The sequence below is a fragment of the Gallus gallus genome, chromosome 5 (assembly GCF_016699485.2).
Source record: "Gallus gallus isolate bGalGal1 chromosome 5, bGalGal1.mat.broiler.GRCg7b, whole genome shotgun sequence".
NCBI lineage: Eukaryota > Metazoa > Chordata > Aves > Galliformes > Phasianidae > Gallus > Gallus gallus.
In genome coordinates this window covers 44,721,700-44,744,443 of record NC_052536.1, presented here as the reverse complement: position 1 = coordinate 44,744,443, position 22,744 = coordinate 44,721,700, and the positions used below count along the sequence as shown (strand labels likewise).

The 22,744-nt window shown below is 36.2% G+C and overlaps 1 protein-coding gene across 14 annotated transcripts in view; it reads right to left on the bottom strand.

Moving 5' to 3' along the window:
* The window catches only part of UNC79 (unc-79 homolog (C. elegans)), a 95,742-nt gene that overhangs the window by 11,811 nt on the left and 61,187 nt on the right, over positions 1-22,744 (bottom strand). For 13 of the 14 annotated variants that reach the window (XR_005860171.2, XM_004941883.5, XM_004941885.5 and 10 more), the window contains 10 exons: positions 21,478-21,618; positions 18,810-18,848; positions 17,685-17,797; positions 17,513-17,598; positions 16,397-16,570; positions 14,822-14,890; positions 14,149-14,259; positions 8,799-8,903; positions 4,864-4,941; positions 2,634-2,723 (listed from right to left, as the gene is read on the bottom strand). Coding sequence is in view for 12 of the 14 variants with exons in the window: in XM_004941883.5 (XP_004941940.2) it covers positions 2,634-2,723; positions 4,864-4,941; positions 8,799-8,903; positions 14,149-14,259; positions 14,822-14,890; positions 16,397-16,570; positions 17,513-17,598; positions 17,685-17,797; positions 18,810-18,848; positions 21,478-21,618 (1,006 nt within the window). In the remaining 2 variants the exon portion in view is untranslated. Of the gene's footprint in view, positions 1-2,633; positions 2,724-4,863; positions 4,942-8,798; positions 8,904-14,148; positions 14,260-14,821; positions 14,891-16,396; positions 16,571-17,512; positions 17,599-17,684; positions 17,798-18,809; positions 18,849-21,477; positions 21,619-22,744 lie in introns of those variants that run through there. The other variant, XR_005860172.2, reaches the window with a different exon arrangement.

Here is a 22,744-nt window from a genome sequence, read left to right as displayed (position 1 = left end):
GCAGCTTTTTTCAAGGAGGCCATGTTCTCAAGAGCCCATGCAAAAGGTTAATTTTACAAAATGTCTAAGCACCTGTTGCACCAAAAACTCAAAGCTGGTAAATGCAAACTAATGGTTACACATCCAGACAATTTAACTAACGATCAAATAACCCAGCCATTCAAAAGGGTAGCACCCTGGGCAGGAAATGTCTTCCTTGTGCAATAGAACTGTGCAATATTCTGTTTCCATGTACAGAAATAAGCTGCCTCTCATTCACCAATGATATGACTGTGTGGCTAAAGTTATTTGCTACAAATGCCTTTAAGCCCTGGAAGTACGAGGGCTAAACCTTTTACAAAGACACTGGCATACATTTCTTCCTGGAAAGATAACTTCTTACACTGTTTTAACAGCTGCAAGGAATTCTAATATTAAGATTCTATAATTCCTCAAGATAATTCTATATTTCTAGCTGAGCTAACTTTGCATTACCTTCGGTCTCTAGACTAACAGAACATATGCTGAGTACATATATATATGCTTTGCATAAGAAAAAAAAGCTACCAATAATGAAATTATTATAAAAGAATAAGAATCAGTGATCAATAATATTCTATAACAGGATCTGACCTCCAGCAATTTATACTCACAAAATCACTTGAAGTCTCTTTGAGAGGAAAAAAAAAACCTATCAGCATGTATATGGAGTGACTTTGCTACAGACAGGTAAGAAGGATAGAAAGGTATGCAGGCAATTTTATTCTTCAAAAATAGTGGCATTTTCTAAATAAAGCCTGAGCTTTAGCAATTAAAATGTTATCCCAAAGGAAAAGAAAGATAATAACCTGAACAGAAAAAATAAAGTGGAACGTGCTTATCTTGAGAATTAACATTTATATCTTGTTTATAAAGCAATAGTTGCGAATATATAGGACTGAAAATAATTAGCTTCTTTCACAGAAAAGGAAACTATTCTCAGGCACCCAAAATAAGACACTGGAAATCAATCGATGACTTGAACTATTTGTTCAGTGAATTTAATACGGTAGTATTTAATGATCTTTTCTCAATTTTAATCCTTTTCTTCTGAAAAACATCACTCAACGTTTGAAACTTTGAAAACTTTGAAAATTTGAATAGTTGAGATGATTCAACTTTTGCTGTTGGATTGTTACTGGTCATATAAATCCTATGATATTCACTATGGGAATTTGTTAATCCAGATGCTCTTGATAGTCACAGTATGATACACATTCTTAGTAAGAAATTGTACAACTGGGTAGGAACACCAATGTTAATAAATCTCAGGCAACACAAGTAATTATATTTAATCAGCTTAAAAGAAAGTAAATCTAAATGTTGTGAATTTGTTTAAAACTCTGACTATTTCTAAACTTAGAAACATATGCAGTATTTTCCCAACAATGCTGGAAGCATATAATAAGTTTACCTTATAATCCTACTAGAATTTGAAAGTGAAAAACCTGACTTCCCAAATTCATCATATTTAATAAGAACTGTATTTTAATTTTGCAAAGACAGCCAAAGTTTATCCTTCAAAATAAATAAAATTACTAGCATTTTTGTCTCTGTTATGTTTTTGGTAGAGTCCTGTATTACTTGGACTCAGACAACATGGACTCAAACAAACACAACGTGCAATTTTGACAAGTTGGCTCTGATTTCATTTTAAATGCCACAGAGTACACATTTGGAGAGCTTCTTGTCTAATACAAAAATATAAAAAGTGACAAACTGGGTAAAGTTTTAGTTCATGTCCTAGCTATATCGAGGTATACAAATGTACTGAATAAACAGCCCTACCAAGCATAAGAAATTATCAACTCAGACTCAACCTTTGCAAAAGCATTTCTAAAAAGCAGACTGCAATTCAAGGGAGAAGGGGCATGAAAGAAAAAAAAAGCACAAATGGAAAAAATCTTCTCATATAAACTTTTTACATAGAAGAGAGGATAATCTGCAAGTACTTTCAAATGAATTTTTCCCATTCTCTGTTTCTATGGAAGTGACCAATCAGATTTATCTCTTTCTCATTTATGATTTATTTGCCAATCTCTTTTGAAAGTAGTTCTGAACTGGAAGAGAAATGGGTGAATAATTTTAAAGGATACAGTGGGAAGGCAATTCAATTCAGCTTAAAATGATTAATTATTTTGTACTTTGAAGTAAATTTCTACTCCAGCTACTGTACAAAAGGCTGCCTCTCATACTGAAGATTTTCTTTTAAATCACAATGGGATTCAAGGCATGGGGCCAATGGGGAAGAACAAACAAAAAAAGGTACTTTGTCCAGCAAAACAAGGTTACTGTGGGTTTCAAGAGATAGGATTTTCAATTTCACAGGAATTCTTCCTCTTCTGTGGTATTATTATCCTGCAAAAAATTGTCCCCTCCAGGGCACAGAGTATAGTGGAGAGGACAAGAGGAAAGTGAGGAACTGAGTATGTGAGATGAATAAACAAAAACAGGAAGGGAGGGAGGGAAGAAGGGAGGGAGGGAGGGAGGAAGGAAAACAAGTCAGTCTTTCTCAAAGGCTCACAATGGTTCCTTCCAGTCAGGCTAATTATGAAAAGCATATTTGAAACAACAACACAAATTCCACATACACTTTATGTACGCTCATAACCAACCTTCAGTTTGGTTAAGGTATGCATATCTGCAATGAAATCCAGCACTTCCCCAACATACTGCCTCATGCACTCCATTGCTGCTGTTCCACACTAGAACATAAAAGAAACAAGTTTAAGTACCAGCTTTCAAATAAGTTAGTGTTTTTGTCTTTGCTTCCTGTGCACCACAACACAGGTTTATTTTTGTCTGTTTCAAATTCTTTACTTTTTAATTGAATTAGTTTAATTAGAAATAGGCATTCTTTGATGTTTTTCTTCTCACTGTAATTTGCTCTCTTATCTGATGACAGTATCAAAAGATAGACCAGTCAGTGTAGCTTCCTCATGCATCATAAAATGCTCTTTATCTGTGACAGCAATGAAAGATTAACTAATGAAACTTTCAATAATATCTTTGTCACGTAGCTCCTGAAATTTACAATGGTCCTGAATCAAAGTCTTAAAAGTTTGATAAGAGTTTAACAACTCAGGTCTTCAAGCAGCTGAGCATGTCTGCAAGTAAAACCAGTCAGATGCAATTGCAAAAAACAAAATTCAGTCACAGACACAGATGCTCTGATGTTCACATGAATCATGATAGAAAAAACAGGATAAATGATTGGCTTTGTGTATTTTGTGTGTAAGCACCATTGAAATCAACATCACCGGAATTTGTTAGGGTTTTTTGTTTGTTTGTTTTGGTTTTTTTGTTTGTTGGTAGGTTGGCTGGTTGGTTGTTTTTTTAACTACCAAATGTTTCTGGGGTATTCCTGTAATAGAGTCATGCGGCACTCAAGCTAGCTGTAATTTTGAAAGGAGGATGCAAGGGAGAGAATAAATCCAATTCTTATGAACTATTTCAATTTGACCATAAAAGTACTGAGAAGTAATCCGTGCCAGAGCAAGAAAAACCCCAAAGGGAAAACAAAGGGATTCAGTGTGGCACTTGTATTCCTACAGCACAAATTTTCATAGCCCCTTTTCCAGAACAATGAAAAATGCCAGTTTGGCCTTTGGCTAGTACAAGACATGCCCAAGATGTGCACAGCACTCAATGTAACAAAGCTGTCAGATTAAATAAAGGTTTTCAAACCAGAGAATCCTGGAGAAAAACTTTCAGAATATGATATGGCTGACCCACAAGGTATCATATAATGTTCATATTTCAATAATCAGAGGCAAAGATGATTCTAGCTGAATTCAAGGGGAACTAGAAATGTTCAACATTCCTCAAAATCGTCTTTATAATTGCCTCACTTTTATGGTCCAAGTGACTTTAGAGGATATAGGATGAAATTATTAAATTCGGTATCTTTCTTCATACAGTAGAAAACAAACAAACAAACAAACAAAAAAACCTGTTGCACCCCAAGTCATAGGCTCAGGATAAAATAGTGCAAAATGTTTATAGAGGGGGAAAATATTCTTCTTTGACCTTTACTTAATCACCGGTGCTTTGAAACACAGAAGCTGAGTGCACAAATGAATCAGATTTAGTTTTGACCACAAATTTATTAAGCCATAATTGAGTTTTAGTGCCTGAAATTTGAAAAACAGTTAGCATTCTATTTTTAAGCAATTCATCCAGATGATTCTCGTTTTCCTAAGTTAATATCAATCTATTTTGTGTTGAATTATACCACTTTCTGTTTTTTCAAATGATATGCCTGTCAGTTCCCTTGACAGAGAAACAAACAGTAAAAAACGGTCACTGACAGCCCTGTCAGCCTATCCTCCATCCAGTTTATGTGGAGTATTAAATAACAGAATTATAAAAGCTATTAAACCCAGACCTCTGAATAATAATGTTTCATTACAAAAAACTTCCCTCTGAGTTTCTGTTTCATTCAAGCAGCAAGCTACTTGGTTCCTTAAATTTTTTTCTGAAATTATCACTTTCCTATCATACCTTTTTACAGCAATGTCGGTCTACTTACTTAAACTAGATGTAAATTAAAACATTCTGTTGGGATGAAAGGAAAGGCATTATGAAAGATCTACTTGAGCACAGGCTCCAGCTAAAGTTAGGCATGTGACTAAAGATCATTAGCAAGAGTAAGGGAAGCAGCATCAAGTCCAAAATTTTTCAACATTAATAAAAAGGAAGAAGCCTATCAGCTACTGAATGCAACACACCTTGCCAGCCCCAGAAGAAATGAAAAGGAAAGAACATTCAAATGAACTTTAATGAGCTGATAAGACATAATTTTAAAAACCAAAACTCAAAGATGGATTTTGATTCAGTACTTACTCCAGGCAGAGAGGCAATCATCTGTTTATGCAAGATTGTTGATTCAGCTAGTTTAGTTCCAGCATCAGCACAAACAAACTAAAAAGAAATTAAAGATGAGTTATTTTTGAATTATGTACAGAGGAACCTGAAGACACTAATAAGTTGTCCATGGCTTTATTAAGATCATTTCAGATCCCTTCTTGCTTATATTTGTTGTAATTTGCCTGCAGTTCTCTTCCTTTTTAACCAATTTAGTTTGTTCACCATTATAAATGAGTTATTTTAAAGAAAAGTTCTGACTTTAATGTGTTTCATTAACACATATATGCTGGACAGAATCAATTTAAAGAATATTATATAAAATCAAATCCCTCTTTATAATCATAAATAGGTATCTTTGCCATTCCCTGAGTATATCAAATACTCTTCTTTCATCCCAGTTTAAAACAAGGTAGAGGAAAATAAAGCAGAATGCCATGTTCTTTACTGTGACACTACAGTGCTTTAATGAAGTTCTACAGTGATGAATTATATGAACAGTTTTCAAATTGAGAACACACTGGTACAATATAAGATAACTTTTGCATAATAAAGGCTAAAAAATAAAAATACAGGCTGTTTCTAAGACAAGATCAGCATCATTCTGTTATATTAGACTATCTCTACTTGGCTGAATTATGCTTTTATTTCCCTTGCTTTCTTTGTCCTTTTTTTTTTTTTTTTAATTTCAAATCTCTTGCCCCAAAATCCCTGCTGTCCACATCACTCATGCATTAGATCCACTAATATCATTATTTAATCTTTATGCTTTAATAACGCATTTGACAACATACAGAGGATTTGCTCTTGCCTAAAACTTGTACTAAACTCTATTTGCACTTGAGTAATTTCTGTCTATCGTGATGCAAGGAAGCTTTCTAACAAAGAGCAGACAGAAAAGAAGAATCAGCAAGCTAAGGTATGAGTCTTAATTTTCTTTCTTGACAATGAATACAGCGGTACCTTTACAAAGTGAGATAGATATTGACTACACAATATTCTTCACAGTCATCTAATGCCAATGTCTTAGCAGTGCTTTCAGTGAAACTATTCTTTAAAAGATTTCAAAAACATTTATTCTTGCAGTTCCCTGGGCTGTACCTTTCAGAGATTTAATCTGAATTTGGACTGCCTACCAAAGATTGGAAACATGTCAGACCTATGACTTGACCAACAACCTCTTCTTTGGGATAAATAATACAGAAAGATATATCTGAGTTTAGATTAATAATTAGATATCATCAGACATGGGCCAGGATCCACTTGACTCTTCTTTTACTTAGAAATTATTTTACACCAGAATAAGTCACACAGAAAAAAATAAAAATCTGACGTATTCCAGTTGATAAGTGGCCTGATGCTCTTCTTGTCAGAGCTCTAATCATTACACAAAAAGGAAAATAAACCCTTAGGTTTACAGCCTACGTTGATCCAGATTTTGTCTTAATTTAAGCAGCAGCCAAGATACTCAATTTCTGTTTTAACAGAAGATCCATCAGTGAACTTAAGTGAACTTAAGGTGACAGATTTTCTCCTTATGTTCCCTGTATCCAAAAAAGCAATACTGTTGCAGCAAAGCTACCTCTACTGGACTCTTGTAAGCTTCCTGCATCTATTGCACAGAGGATTTTGGATTAAAAAAAATATTAATTTATTTGTGAAAAACAGCTGACAAATCCATTACAATTTTAATGAGCAATTGAGCCTTGTTTAGCTTATATTTCTCAGCATCTGACTGCCAGGTGCAAGGTGCAAGCATCTTTCCTAAATACAATGCAGTCAAGAGAAGATGGGGAAAACAGATGCAAAATTAAAATTTCTTTCATTTCCAGTCGAATTCACTGTCATTTATGTTGTCTCTGCTGCAAAAATATGAGAAATGGGCAAATAATTACCAAATCTCTTCTTAACATTGTCTGATGTTCCATATAGATGGAGCACAATATTTAAGTGGGAATGAAGTGAATTAACTATATAACATAATTATCCACATTATACTACACTTATAATCAGAGGTGTAAAAATATATATTCCTTATAATGTATTATATATCTGGCTTTAAATTGTTCTGGTCAGTAATTAGCAGACCAGATCTCCAGAAAGACATAAATTGGAACCACTAGTTTTACAGTAGCTGAAGATCTGGACAGAAATATGAGTAACTTAAACAAAACAGGTCAAGTGTACTGACCTTTAGAGGATGACTGAACAAGCAAATCCTAGTGAGACTAATATAATCTAAAGTCAATGGAAATCCTGAAGATATATGCTGATGAAATGTAAGGAGGAGAAAGGTACTGGGAAAAAAAACACTGGGTGAAGAAGCAGTTCCTATGGAAACCCATGGAACTGCAGCACATAGATGATAGCTCTAATTTGCTAGGACAAATTGAGGAGACAATTTTTTGACCCTTAACATCCAGGATATCTATCTGGGATTGGGATGAGCTGGTTAAAATTCTAATTCTTTGTAAAGTGGGATACAGTTGTGCTCATTTTTGCACAGATATCAACAGTTACACTGAAGGCACCATATAATCTGGAATAAATGTGGGTGTCAAACATATATTCCTAGAAACTCCTTTGTCAGACAGCCCACAACTGATCTATCATTAAAATAAAACACTTTTAGCTCCTTTATTTTGAACACTTTGATTGAATCTCAATGTTCTGTATGCACTATCTGTATAGCACCTTGTATGAAGGCTAACAAGTTAATGGAGAAAGAACTATCTTAAAAATGGAAACCATTTTCATTTGGTGCTGTATAACCTTTGATACAGTTTTAAGTCCATAAAACCATACCATTTAAATGAATACTGTATGGGCTTTATGTGGTAAAGTTGTACACTGAGCCTTCCATTCTATTAGTAACATCAAAAAAAAAATTCACATAGATACATATTTGTTTTTACTATCAACCCTTCTTAGATTACTGCACTGCTAAGTGGCTACTGTGGTATTTAAATTCAAGTTGACACTAGACCACATACTACTGGGGGTTGCTAATTTACAGTTAGAGGGTCTGAATACAGCCCATGTTTTTTATGACTGACAGGACAAAAGCAGAAGCTTGGGATATCAGTAAAGATGACTTACTTCATTAGCCTCTGAAATGCTGTACAAGACCCTTACAATCACACTGGCTGCTGTTGTGGAAGGTATGAATGCATCCTAAAGCATACATCACATATAGGAACAATTGTAGAAGGAAAGTACTGGCAATTATCAGTTTCTCTTTACTTTCAGCATATAGGAGAGAGTTTTCTGTGATGAGTCAAAGATTGGCTCAATGTGAAGGACAAGTGTTTATTAGCTAAATGCTTCTGCCAAGACTGAAGGGGTATGCTTGCAATCCTAAATGGCAAATTCAGGATTGATTAGACTACAGAAATTAAGGTACATAATTTCTAAGGTACGGTTTGGATAGGCGTACACTCCACTGGGTGAAACACTGGCTGGATGGCCAGGCCCAAAGTGTTGTGGTCAGTGAAGATAATTCCAGTTGGCAACCAGTCACGAGTGGTGTCCCTCAGGGCTTGGTACTGGGGCCGCTTCTATTTAACATCTTTATTAATGTTCTTGATGAGCGGATTGAGTGTACCCTCAGTAAGTTTGCAGACGACACCAAAATGGGAGGGAGGGGTGATCTGCCTGAGGGAAGAAAGGCACTACAGAAGGACCTGGATAGACTGGATCGATGGGCCAAGTTTAACTGTATGAGTTTCAACAGGGCAAAGTGTTGGGTCCTGCATTTTGGTCACAACAACCCCAGGCAACCCTACAGGCTTGGGGAGGAATGGCTGGAAAGCTGCCTGATGGAAAGGGACCATGTTGAACTTGTAAATTCTTTTTGTCGAATTTGGGCTGGGATACCATCCAGATGAGAATAACATGAGGTAGATCTCCTGTACCTGGACCAACAGCAATAGATTCATGTCTGGTAATGGTGATTTTAACTTCAGTGCCTGCAATAACTCCAGTATGACGCTGCGCGTCAAGTAGAATTTGTCCCTTTCCTGCAAAAGAAGAACACAGTATTGTGAATGTTCTGAAATTCACTAGCACCCACCAGTAAACTACAGCAATACTTTTCATCTAAATTCAAAAATATAAAGTTATAGAAGTGTACTTTTTGTTACTATCTTACAAAATTCAACATTTTCGAAATGTGGAACAGACATCAATGAGAATGATTTTTGCTATACAAGATTTTAATATTTCATACATGATAGATTTTATAAGACGGACATATAGCAAAGGCAAGCAGAGTAGATGTCACTGCTTACTTCCATATAGACAGGAAAAGGAAAGTAGTAAGGATTGACACAGGAAAACAAAACTGGCAATAGCCTTTAGCACTGTTCTTTCACCACACTTGCCAAAAGTGTTCTAGATTTTACCATATATATTTTTGTTATCATTCCCCCTTAAAATAAGGTTGTCCGCAGTAAGACAGTTTTAACACTGATTTTCATTCATTAGACTAGCAGTACTTTTCCACTTACACAATAAAAACCATTTTGGCTACAGCTGCTACAACAGAAACATCTTAAAACACATGTTGAAAAATCAGCCAATGGAAATTAGAACACAGAAGCCTAAAAATAGAGCTGTAGAGCTGAAACAGCAAGGCGGTTCAAGAGATAAGAGAAGCTTGTTACGTATCTTACTCTGACATCCTCTTACTTCATAAGATAAGATAAAAATGTGAAACAAATCCATAGCCTGTTAGTGACCTCCACAACTCAAGAACTTTGATCAGCAGAGAGACTTACATTGAGCTCTCTTCCAAGTGAGCATTAGAGAAGAAAAAATGTTTTCTAATAAGGAAAGTGTGTTCCAAAATGTTAATGATTTCAAGTTTATTATCTTTTGTCCTGTAAATCTCAAGCACTTTCCTGCTCACTTGTTAAAAGTTAAGCATCTAACTTTTTATTTAGTAAGGATCTCAGTTCTTCTGTGACGCCCACAAAATGGAATAATGCTCTTTTCTTCCTCAAAGAAGGATTGTAAGGTTTAATATGTGAAGTCAGTTTGCAGCTCATTTCCAGATGCGTGCAGTAGCAAATGCAACTAAAATGAAAGGAGATGGAGGATATGAGTAGCTGGAAGACTGAGCTTTGATTAGCACAGACTGAGAAGCTAGTCACCATTGTTCCTCAGAAAGATGATGTCACCACACTGTATTTGGGTAATACAAAGCCAAGCAAGTGCCTCCCACAGCATCCACATGTCTTTTAATGAAAACAGATTTTAAATATCAGCCTTTGAGTTGGAAAAAGGCACTAAAACAGCAGGATGGTAAGTCTGTCATGGAGATTACGATGCCAATCTGTGAATGAAAGACCTGACTTCAAGTTCCTGTTTTGCCCTATACAAGCAGAATTTTGATTTTCAATTACATTGAGAACATGATCTGATAACACATTTTCAGACAGTACATTTAGCTGATGGAATGAGACCCATACTGCAGCAGTCTAGGCAGCTACACTTAAAATAAATAAATAAATAAGCAGGAAAGGCTGGATCAGATCAGTTGTATTATGAAACAACATCTTGAGGAGACAAATACTCAGTCACACATCCTACATGCATGAATGGTGCTCTGATCGTATAATGCCCTCAGTAACTTATCTCCAACAATGCCATAAGCAGATGCCAAAGGAAGAATAAAAGCAAAAAGCAGGGCAAGCGTGAATAATTCCCACTATCACTCTCATAGCCACCAACTATTTTCTGCTCAGGGAACATCTGAGGTCAGTGTGGCCTCTGTATGATTTGTAACTCTCAGATTTCTCTTCCACGTGCATATCCACTGACCACCTGTGCCCATGTCAATCTTCAGAAACAGCATTATTTGGCAAGGATTCATTTGAAGAACCACTTCATTTTACTTGCTTTGACATTAGCTCCTGCTTAATATGCTTAACACGTCCTTGTTCAGGGATAGTATGAGATTACCCACTTCTGTCTGGTTCACTTGTGACTTTACAAACCTCTGTCACATTCCCATCAATTGGTGCTTTATCAGATTGAAGAGACTGACTTAGTTGCTCTTTACATAGAGCTCATTCCACAGCTTCATCATTCTTGTTACTTTTATCTGAACTTTCTCCAGTTCTATTATATCCTTATTGAGCATGGGAAGCAAGAATGGTACATAACACACAAGGCACAAGAGGACACAGATGACCTGCTGGAATGTCTATACCTCAAACAGTGACCCTTCCTACTGTTGTATGCTTTCATAGTCCTGAGAAACACACACAGTGCAGTTAATAATTATGTATCCCAACAAACTGGACAGAATTTCCCTATCAGCAATCCAACACAGTAGCCTGCACATGCTGGAAGAGAGGTAGAATTCTTGTCAAAAGCATTTAGCCATGTTAGAAACTAACACTTAAGCTACACAGAATGTAACTGGGCCATCATAAATTGCTTTGTCAGAATACTGGAAAAGAAACAGAGGCCTCAAGAATCCCAGTCTTCATTGGCCTTAAGGATGATATAGCAGTGAGATAACTCTTTCTCAAACTATTCTTAACGTTTTTTAAGCACAGACAGATGAAGGAAAAATCAAGCAAAATGTTTTTAGACATCTGACCACATACTTCCTGCTGTTAATTAGAGGTGATGACACTGAAGTCAATGGCCCAGAGCACGCTTCCTACTCAAGTCTCCTCATTCCTATCATTCTGCTGCTGATAAATATGTATAAGAACTTCATATTTTGCCACAGCAGTGTGAATGCATATTAGTTCCATGAGAATAAAGCCCAGAGCAGACACATGTAAACATGGTACCAAAGAATTAAGAATGCAATCCCCTTTAGTTTCTGTTCAGCCAAAGCTACTCTCTCAAATGTCTATGCACCCCTATAAAACAAATGCCTTGCAAACTTTAAACTATGACTTTGCAAAGGCAAATGTGTAGAATGTGAAATTACCAAAATGTTTCAAACAGTACCTCAGGGTCTAAACTTAGTAGAAAGAACAGACAATTTGGTTTAATAGAGTAACGTGCTATCTTTCCAAATAATCCAGGACAAAGCAGAAAGTCTTTCTATTTGCCTTTCTTGCTACTGCAGTAATTAAAAATACTGAGGATATACCTCAGTTCTTCCAAAATTTCAGTAGTAAGACCTTACTGTATACAGTTCACTGGAATACTGCATTTACTTAACAGTATATTAGTAACAACAGTATGATAGTAAAACGCTAAGTTTAGAATGAAGCTTCAGTAGCTGTAGGAGATAAGAAAGCCAAAAAGTATCCCTAAGAGACTCGAGAGGAAAACTGAAGATGAGATGATAACAATCTAAAAAAAGAGATGTTACACTCAACTGAGAGTTCCAAAGGCACTGAAAAAAACAAATTGCTGAGCTGGAACAGAACCCCAGACAAGGACATATATCAGACTGATGGGAGTCTTCAGACTCAAAAATATAGAGATATTCCTGCCACAAGGTATTAGGAAACTGCTGATGATAAAAAACCAAAAAGATTTGGAGTGGTCAGGAGCATTGATCTCTTTGAAGTACATGTTAAAGTGGTTTGCTGCTGGAAGAGACAAAATTCCTTCATAGTACAGCTGAAAGTTCTTCTGTGAGTTTTGTTTGAGCCAGTAAAAACTAACAATTAATTCTGAACAGTTGTAATGCTCACAAATTATTTTCCTCTGCAATTGGCTTCTATGTGGTATTCTATCACAAACAGCATTATTTGGTTACAGAATGTCCCCTGCAGAGAAACACAGAGTGCAACTAGCTTGTTTTTTTCTAAAAGCATTCATTAATTTGTTATTTCCAATGTAAAGCCATGGTACGCATTCAGCAATAACTTGGATAACGTATTATGGAGTTCCACTAAATTAAGCATTTTGTGCATAAAAATTTCAGAACATTCACTAATTATACCATTTATGGGTCACCAGGTTGCATTAAACTAAATCAAGAAGGAGCTTTTACCAAGTGCTACAATACATGCTTCCTGCATGCAATTAAGATACAAAATAGTTATAGAATATTGAACCAGGAAGCATGCAAGAAAACACTAGGTTGTTTAATATCATGTTTTAATAAAATTTTATTTAAATAACTGAAACTGTGGAGGCAGTGTGAGAAAAGTGAAACACTCCCTTTATTTCACCATTTGCTTTACAAGGCATACATAAAATTGCCTTATCAGATCTCAAGCGTAGCAGTTGTTTCAATTTTAAATGTGTGGGGTATTTTTATTGTTTCAGTGAAACCTCAGCCCATTCTCAGTTAACGTTTTTCTCATTTTACTTTGTCTTGCCCAAAGCCTGAAATATAGATCTAACTAAAATTACTTCCAATAGTTGGAGAATATCTTCCGTACTCATGATTTTTTCTTTCATAAACTCTACTCTTTCAAGTGAGACAAAAAAAGTAATATTTGCTTGCTGCAATTAAACATACTAATAGTTCCCCTTAATACTTCAAACCATTGCATCCGGTGGAAGGCGTTTGTGTTTTCTTCTGGGGCATCTTTTTTGTGAGAGTGTCATTGCTTATTTTGTTTCATTTTTAATGCATATTCAATGATATTTTAAGTCTTGCATGCATTAAGTGATGTTAACTTCTCACCAACTACAATAAAAATGCACTTGACAAGTAACTGAGTGTTATTTGTATACTGTAGCTTTCAACTAGAATCTTAAAAACATTTTCCAGGTCAACATGTTCTGTTTTCTTTTCTACTCAGCTTGGAGCTATGCACACCAAACTGAGATACCTAATACAGAATAAAACAGGATCCTAACTTGTGGAGTCTTCTGCCTCAAATCAGCAGTCTGTTGACTCTCCTCACAGCTTGGTTCTCAAGTGGTATTACTAGGAATATTTGGGTTTTTATTGCACAAATTATGTGACTAAATCCATGCACTAGGAAATATATGATTATACAGACAGTCATGCATGAATACCAAATGTCATCTCTAAGAGCTAAAAATTTTCAAAGGTTATGAAACCATATCAAAACTTTTTTTATTTTCTGAGCAATACTTTCAGTAGGTTCCCTTTATCTCTATCTATACTGGGAATGCAAAATTCAGTATTATTAATAGGTGCTGCATCATCATCACTACTTGATTAGCCAAACCACATTAAAACTGTTGACATGTCTGAAACTTGACACTGATTTCATCTTCACTTACAAATATCCTACTTGATGGCAGTAGGACTTTGTCTGTCCTATTTTCAGCGGTCTCTAATGGAAGATATAGTCTCATTGTTACCTTAGTGAAGGCTCGGTAGCACAAACCACACAGTTCCACCAGGTAGGCCAGAGTGAAGACAGCATTCTGAATGACAAAACTTAGTAATTTTGAAAAAGGCTCGAGAAGACTCTGCAATGACATGATTTAGGGAAATCAGTAACTGGTTGCTCAGCAAAACAAAAGGCATTCCAACTCAGAAATATCGGAATGGAACACCATCATTATTGTTAGTTTAGAAATGATTTCGCTGCTATTTACACAGCTTCAGTCAAATGGCTTCCTGCTTGTACAACAAATTAGAAGAAAAAGAATTTTAAGAAGTTTCTTCTCTAATACAATGCTTATGAGACATCAGAGATTCTATAGTGTTTATGCAGGAAAACCTTACTGATCTCAGAGGAATTGTACTAGTGAGAACTGCAGAATCGGCCTCCGAGGAAGTTCATTCCCATCTTTTTTTTTAGTGGAGAATATCAAACCTTTAAGATACACACTCTCACCCATAAAGGAATGCAATCCCACCCAAAATTCACTGTAACCTAGACTCCAAAGCTCTTACCATTCTCCACTGAGTATCAGATTGCACAATTTTATGCTTATGTATAATGTTTTCCTAGCTAGTTGATAACAACAAATTTGCAGAATCATGCAAGTTGGTTGGACATGAGGCAACAGTGCTCTTGAAACTTACCCTGGTGGCACTAGTGGTAGGTATCTTCAGCAAGCAAATCATTATTCTTAAACTAGAATCTAAAGAACACTGTGGACATTTTGAAGGGGAAAAAAAAAGTTAGTATCTTTCTGTGTACATCTCTCATGTTTAGTGGCGGCTGCTATTAATAAGCTACAAGTGAAGTCTGGAAAACGATCCCTGATGACTGATTTTTAGTTACTTTGCCTTAATTTACTTATTTCCGAATATGTAATCATATCCCCTCAATGGTAACATACTACCTCAAGTCTCAAGAAAATTTCACAGAAGTGCTGGTTTTAGAAGTTGCATTTACTTTCTGTATTACAAAAATCTCCTTGAAATACATTCCCACTGTAATGAAAATGGATTTAAAAACTCAGTGAATTAGCACCATCTACCTCACTTCTATGATTGTCCTGGACTATGATATTTGCCTGCACATCAAGATAGGGCTGCACCCCATGACATTAGAATAAGCTCTGGCAATAGCTGCTCCAGGGGCCCCACTAAATATGTTCCCTAAGGTGTAATTGATTTTTCCTCTGTGTAAATCACACAGGTTACAACAGTGAATGGGCATTTCGAGGATCTGTCCTTTGTCTCACCTTGTCGCAGGTGCAAACATCTAGAACAAAGAGTCATATATGACCCTGGAGGAAGGAACAGGTGATTGTTTTACTTGTACCACTAATGATATCTTCCCATGAATTAAGGGAAATCATAGTAAACACTCCATCTAAATGGACAGAATCAAGGAATTTAGTGTTTCGTATAGCTTGAGAGTGACACAATTTAAAAGATAAGCCACAAAGTTAGATGTTGGATCCTTCAGCTCACATTGATCAACATGCCTTTGCACATAAGAAATTACTGCTTGGCTCATTCATGCTGTGAGAAATGAAGTCAGAATAAGAGTATCAGAATTCCATGTTTACTGGAAAGAATTACTGTGTTAACTGAGAAAACATCAGGAAATGTACACAGTAGGAAGTAAGGCCTCTCTGTTTTGAGCACTCAGAAATAAGAGCTCGAAACTTCTAGATTCAGTTTCCATATACATTCAGTTTCCATCCATATATAGCCAGAACTACAACCTGGTCAAACAAACAGGCTGGGCTCAGTTACTTATGGGAATAGTTCCAGTAGTCTCACATTTTACTCTGCCTGTCTGAGTATTGTATACTTTTAGCAAATTAATAAGATGGTGCTGGCCTTGTGAGATTAAATTTTAACAGTTAAAATCAGACGGATGCCAAAACATTCATTCTCTCAAATGCAGTAATTTAATCTGACAAAGTCAGGGTACGGAAAGTGTAGAGGGAAAAAATATCTAACAAAGAGTGAAAGAGTACTCTCTGGTCAGAGTTGTTATTGTTTCCTATGGAAAAAAAAAAAATACTATTAAAGAGATAGATTGGGAGTACAATAAATTTAGTCCTTTGTAAACATTAGTTGCATCATTAGAAAACATTCACAACCACCCATACTCTGGCTCTCATCCACAGCTTTCCTACTGTTTCTGTACATCCTGACCAATGATAGTAAAGCTCATTTCAAATGTCTATATCATACCTTAAGTGGCAAAACACAAGGGAGTTTGGTAAGGAAGGTCTGAAACTGATTGCTAATTGTAGTCCAAAGGTTGCTGGGCGAATCCATTGGCAAGGCTTCCATAAAAGTAGCAATATTTTCCAAACAGCGTAGCATCGCACCCCCTGCTGGTAAATTCTTTTTGTTATTTAAACCCTGGGAAACAAAATGACAACTATAAACAAATGGAAACATGGCCGCTTAAACAATATCTGGAATTTCAGAGGTTTATTTTTCATACTAAATACTACTTACATTTTGTATAGTAATAATGATAAAATGTTGTCTGGGGAATTTGACCTGAGTATGTGATAGTTAAGTCTAGTTCATCTCCTGAAGTACTGACCAAGAGATTTCAATGTCAAAAGCTTAAGATGCTGAACTTTGAGAGAAAATTTTATACACAAGGTCCTAACTCATATGCTGCTTGTATTGTTGTGGCAGTAAAAAAGAAAGCACAACTCATATTAATCAGTAGCTCGTCCATATTTTCCTTTGGCCAATTTTGAAGAAGACATTAACGTTCAGTAAGTGATGCACAATTTTTTCCAGTCCAGGACAGGACTGGAAAGATGTAAATAGTTTTAAAGTTCCGTCAGAATCTTTGTTTGAAGGAATGCTCATGTTCTTGGAAGAGCAGGAGAATGGAAGTGACTAGTACTAATGGGATGCTAAAAGTTACAATAGAAACAAGCCAAGAGCACAGAAAGAAGGTGGCAAAAAGCAGGCAATACATCTTTGGATTATTTAGAGAAAGTGCCATCAAACACAGATGAGAAGGCCAATATAGGAGAATAAATATTTCTGAAAACCAGAAATAGTGCTGGGAAAGAGATGGCCTAAGCTGCTAAGGAATAAGGCAGCTCCAGGGACTGGTCTGTGGAAAAGAAAGAAAAAAAAGCTATCAGTGAAAATAAAACCCAGAAGGAAAATGGTGAGGATCCTGCTTCCAGTGACAAAAAAAAGAAACAAAACCAAAATTCACATTGCTTTTGGTGATATAGGTCTGAACTCCTAACGCATGAGGAGAGGTGGTTTCAGTAAGTCTGATAATGCCTAATAAAGCTAGCAACATTAATAGAGGGATAGCCAACATACCTCTAATAGCTGGCTCAGAGCAGCAATAGAACTCAGCTCACTGAAATCCATAAGGGATGTGGCTAAGGTCCGTAAGAAACTTCCATCTGAAATTGGAATGACATTTTTTCACTAGGAGTTCATATGGGGGTAATTGTAGGGGTCAGAAATGTACTCAGGTACTCTAGTTCACCTTTAATATTGCTCTGGAAGAGCTGAGGGAAGATGCCATTAGGAGCCAGCTGATGGAACACACAGCGGAGGAACTGCTTGGCAACACCTGCAGCATTTCCAGGGATCATCATGCTGAAATGAAAGGAAGGAAACGAAAGTAGAGAAATTGTGCTGCAGATGAATCATTTATCATCACTATGTTTTCAGGTTAGACAAGTAAGATCCTATTTTTTTTAAATTACAAAAGTGCTCAGTTATGAGAAAGACATAAGCAGAACTTTCCTGATTCAAAAAAAAAATATTAATTTTACTTTATTAATTCAGGTCAACTATTCAGAGATGGGATAGTTGTGTACAGGTACCTGAAGAATTCGTCTCAAAAATAGCTGCATTTTCCCTTATTCTCCACATATTTTTCCTTGTGAGTTGTCAGGATTTGAAATACAATCCCGCTCTCACCTTGTCATTTCAGTTGTACAGATTCTTGGTTTTACCATAAAACACATGAGAAATAGGTAAGCGTGCACATTACAGCATTAATTTGCAGTTTCCTTTAAGAGCTTAAATACTTCCTAATCTCTCACAGATTGAATGGTTTCGTTAAAAAAAACTGAAGTGTTATCTATTCATTCATAAACTGCACTTCCTAGCCCTTTTTGCAGCTTTTCAAAATGAATTTATCTTATTCAGCATCTTTTTTAAGTGATGAGACATCACTAGGAGGGGTTCTCCATGGCTGAGGGTGACTCATTTCACCTCACTTCATTGAATACATGGAGACAGTTTATCAAGGCAAATATTGAGCAAACACGCAACAACCTAGAACAACCTGCACTGAAATTCTGGAAATCAGGAGGCATCTTTAAATGAATCTAATGAATCTGATTTTTTTTTTTTTTTTTTTTTTTTTGTATTCCCTACATATGAATACGAGTTTCTGTTCATCTTCAGAAGACAAAAAATATTTGAATGAAATGAAAAGGATGAGTTTTTCCTCTCACTTAGGAACTTACACAAATAAATAAATAAATAAATAAATAAATAAAGGAAAAGGTTACATTTAATTGTTTTCATGGCCAGGGAAGACAAAGCTTCAAATTCATTGCTTGATTTTGGAAAAGGTATCTATCTTTTGCTACTATACCTTTCTGCTTGATTAGAGAAACTGGTACTTGATGCCAACCTGCAACAAAAATAACAGTAATTGAAGCTCATATGCTTTAATGCTTTTTTTGTGTTCCATTTTGAATAAAGTCAATAGACTATCTAGTTAAAAAATAACAATAATGATAAACAAAGGCTTTACAGAATATTTAAAATGCTACCAGAAAAATCTCCTGAAGTGCTCTTAAATTCACGCAAACCATGTTGGAACAACATATAAACTCTAACCAGTTCTGCAATGTCACAAATACTTCCCAGATTTGAAGACAATTCTACTTCCCTTCCTGTTCCAGAATGATGATAATGAAGTGAAAACTACTGTCACGTGCATATCTAAAACAATTACTAATCTAAAAGGATGTGGTGAAGAATAAACTTTGCCAGAAGCTGCATACTGGGTGAATTGTTTCTGATTAATACAGCAGCATAGACTGAGCCAAAATTCTCCACTTGGCAATCTGAAGTGAGGCTTCTAATTTCAGATTTTGGCACCTAAATAAGTGGCTTAATTTCAGAAACAGTAAGAACCTACGAGCTCTTACAAAGTCAGATGAGAAAGTCAGGGGGTTCTCAAAAATCACATCATTCATTTTTAGAACCTAAATATAGACTAGGAAGCCCAGAATGGGAATTCAATTGAGAAAATACTTAAACAAGCATAAAGTAAATCACACACTTAAGTATCCAGAACATGTAAACAAACAGAGTCAGAGCCTATACTATGAAAGCAATGCACATTTATTCCTAAAAGTCACTAAAAGTTGGAAGCATCACCTACATACAAAATACCATGCAATTTTTACTTCCATCTGATACGCGTCAGTATTTCAGCTGGTATAAGACACAACTGAATTGCAAGTTCATAGAAAAAGATCAGTTTGCATCAGCTGATGAATTGGCTTTTAACATTTATCTTTGATTCAAGATCCTTTCAGGATAGATTTAGCTTTTGCTTAATCCTCTGTCAGCCTCAGTTCAGAAGGCAGTTTCCAATCCTATCTCCACTGCAAACCACAAGAAGGATCCTAAAGCAGCTCAGTCAAGTGCATCAGCATAAACCAGAATGGATGGTGATTTCCATTAATGATGCATGACAAGCTGGACACACAGCATACATTCGGCTGTGAAATAATCTCAGGTTGGATACTGCAGTGGATTGAAGATATCTTCAGTTGTTCCAGCATTAAAAATAAAAAAATCACGAGAGTCCATGACTCCACTGTTGTTAAGAGGAGCCCAGGCTAAAATATTTTCTGATGTGCAAATTAATTCTGAGTGAAAATAGCTCTGAGGTCACCTTCAAGCAATACAAGCCTTGATCCTGGAATAACTGAAGCATTAGCTTACCGTAAAGTACAAGCAGATTTCTACAGAATTTGGTGGAACTAATCACGTGCCAATAGACATCACAGCTATTTCCAAAAATCTACTGAATGTTCAGAAACAAAAACATAACAATTTTCTTCTGAAGGAAATCAAAGTCCTTTGCAAACTTTCTCCCCTCCATCTGAATGCTATAACGCATCCGTGTTGAGGAGAAGTGTTGTTTTTGTTTGTTTTATAATAAACAAAACATTTAGATTCTAGTTTCCAAATGGAAATACGTCATGAGACATGAACTACATTAAACACTTGGGAACATCTAAAGCTATTTGAAATTAACAGCTTGTATGTGTTTATCACTACCACTCTAAATATTATTTGAACAAACTCTCATCACCATCTCCACTTATTACCTCATTACTTATGTTCAGTATAATTCCTTTCTAGATAGCCACTTACTGCACTTAGAATTCGCCAGAAAAGGCAGCTAGTAGGAACAACATGGGCCATTTACCAAAAATACTCCATGCTGCACGCCATCTGCTGCTTTAAAAAATCAGCTTCCTCCAAAGATGCAGCATTCCATCTTCAAAGCATAGAAAAAGTTAAACCACTCAGCCCTCATCCCTGATAATTTATCTTCCAATTGATTCACTCTCTATGGCTTCTTAATGACTGTTAGTTCTGTATTTACAAGAATCACACAGAATGGAAAGCATCTGTCTAGATTAGAAATTCTGCCTCCACCAGAGTTCATTAGCAGTGAACTGCAGCACTAGAACTAGCTAGTGAACTAGCACTAGCACTGGGAGATGGGGAGGCAGGGCTGTAAAGAGCCATGTCACTGCATAAGTCAGTCAAGCAACTTCAGACACTAAAAGTAATATGGAGAAGAGAGCCGTGCCATTTCTGTGTGTGTAGCGCTGCTGAGAAGTTTGTTCTGAAACACGTAGGATGCCTCTCTCCCACATCTTAGGCAACAAGTTGTGGAAGCAGTTGAAGCAGCAATGACAAGTACTACAATATAATGGTGCACTTGAGTTATCCAGTGCATACTAGATAAAAGTCACGACAGAAGAACAGCAGACACCAAAAACTCAAGACATTATCAAAGACAACCTGATTGAGCAGCTAGTTAGGAAGATAAGACATGCAAATCTTTAGTTTTAATAAGCAAACTAAATATGGTTGAGGAATCCGAAAAGTTCTTCCAGTAAGCGGAACCAGATGTTATATATAGCTTCATATAATGAAGTTTACGTAAACTCAGTTGCAGGCACAACATTCTTCAATCATATGGAAATAAGGACAGTCCTGAAATTTACCTTCCAACAGACTGCATGATGTCCAACAGTAGAGGAGCAGCCAAGTCTGGACTAAGGTGAATGAAGGTTGAGAGCACAACTATTGCCAGGCCTAGTGTTTCTTCATCATATTCTTCAAGAATTGCTCCACAATCATGGCATCTGCAAGGAGCAGTAAAACAGACATTGAGAAATTCAAAACAATGCATGCAGACATACTTATGTCTTTTTACAGTACTATAATTTAGTACTTTCTACTCAGAATTAATTTAGTTAAAAAAAAATGTAATCATGATCTTTCTATAATTAAGTCCATGGCTTTCAAATATTAATAAAGGTTTCCACTAGCTGTGCTGGCTGTTTCTACACTGATGAAGGAAGAGCATAATGTAAGTCTAAGCTTTGAGTCCCACATTGGTAATACTTAGCTACTTCCCTCACTGTATTGGACTGCTTCAGTCTGCACTACTCAAGAGGAATCTATCACAGTGAAGACTAGCCCTAGCAATGTTAACATCAGCCAGTTCACGTCACTTGGTTTCAGGCAAGGGCTCACATCCCTGGCACTTTTCTATATAGTAGTATAGACATAAACAATGACATACTTAGATGATCTCAAAAAAATAGAAGAATTTCACATTGTCCTTTCTGTCATGAATTATGAGTAACAAATTATGCAACTAGAAGCAATTAATCTGATTGGCTTCCACAGCACTTATTGCTCTTAAGGAAACAAAAGAAGGAAATTAAAGAACCAGTCAGAGGCACAGAACCTTAGACTTAGGAGAAACCCCCTTTTCCAGGACAAATTTGCTGCTGAGTCAGTTACTCCTCCTAAAATACTAATAGACAACCAAAGAAGTTCTGAAAGAACTCTCTAATGTCTAATTATAAAGAGGATGTCAGACTCAGGAGATGTGAGACAGACTTTCACAACTGAACATAAAAAGCAAGCCAATGTGGGAAACTAGCTTATCCCAGCCCAGTAGGAAAGTTTGCTCAATTTAATCAATCAGTTGCTAATGACTCCAACAGATTGTGATATTTTAACCTAATGGAATTGTACAGGCAATTTTCTTGACTTTGTTACTGAACGGAAAGAAAATATGCCAACAAAGTCATGAAAGTCAAGCTCAGATGATCTACATGTTAATAAGTGATGACGCTAGAGCTTTGCAGAATTGACCAAAGGATGTGTCAAAGATAATCCTAACTTTGGGGATCCTTCGCTTTGTCACACTATAAGGTCTGCTTCCAGTCACAGCCTGCTCAGTGGCCTTGACCAGCG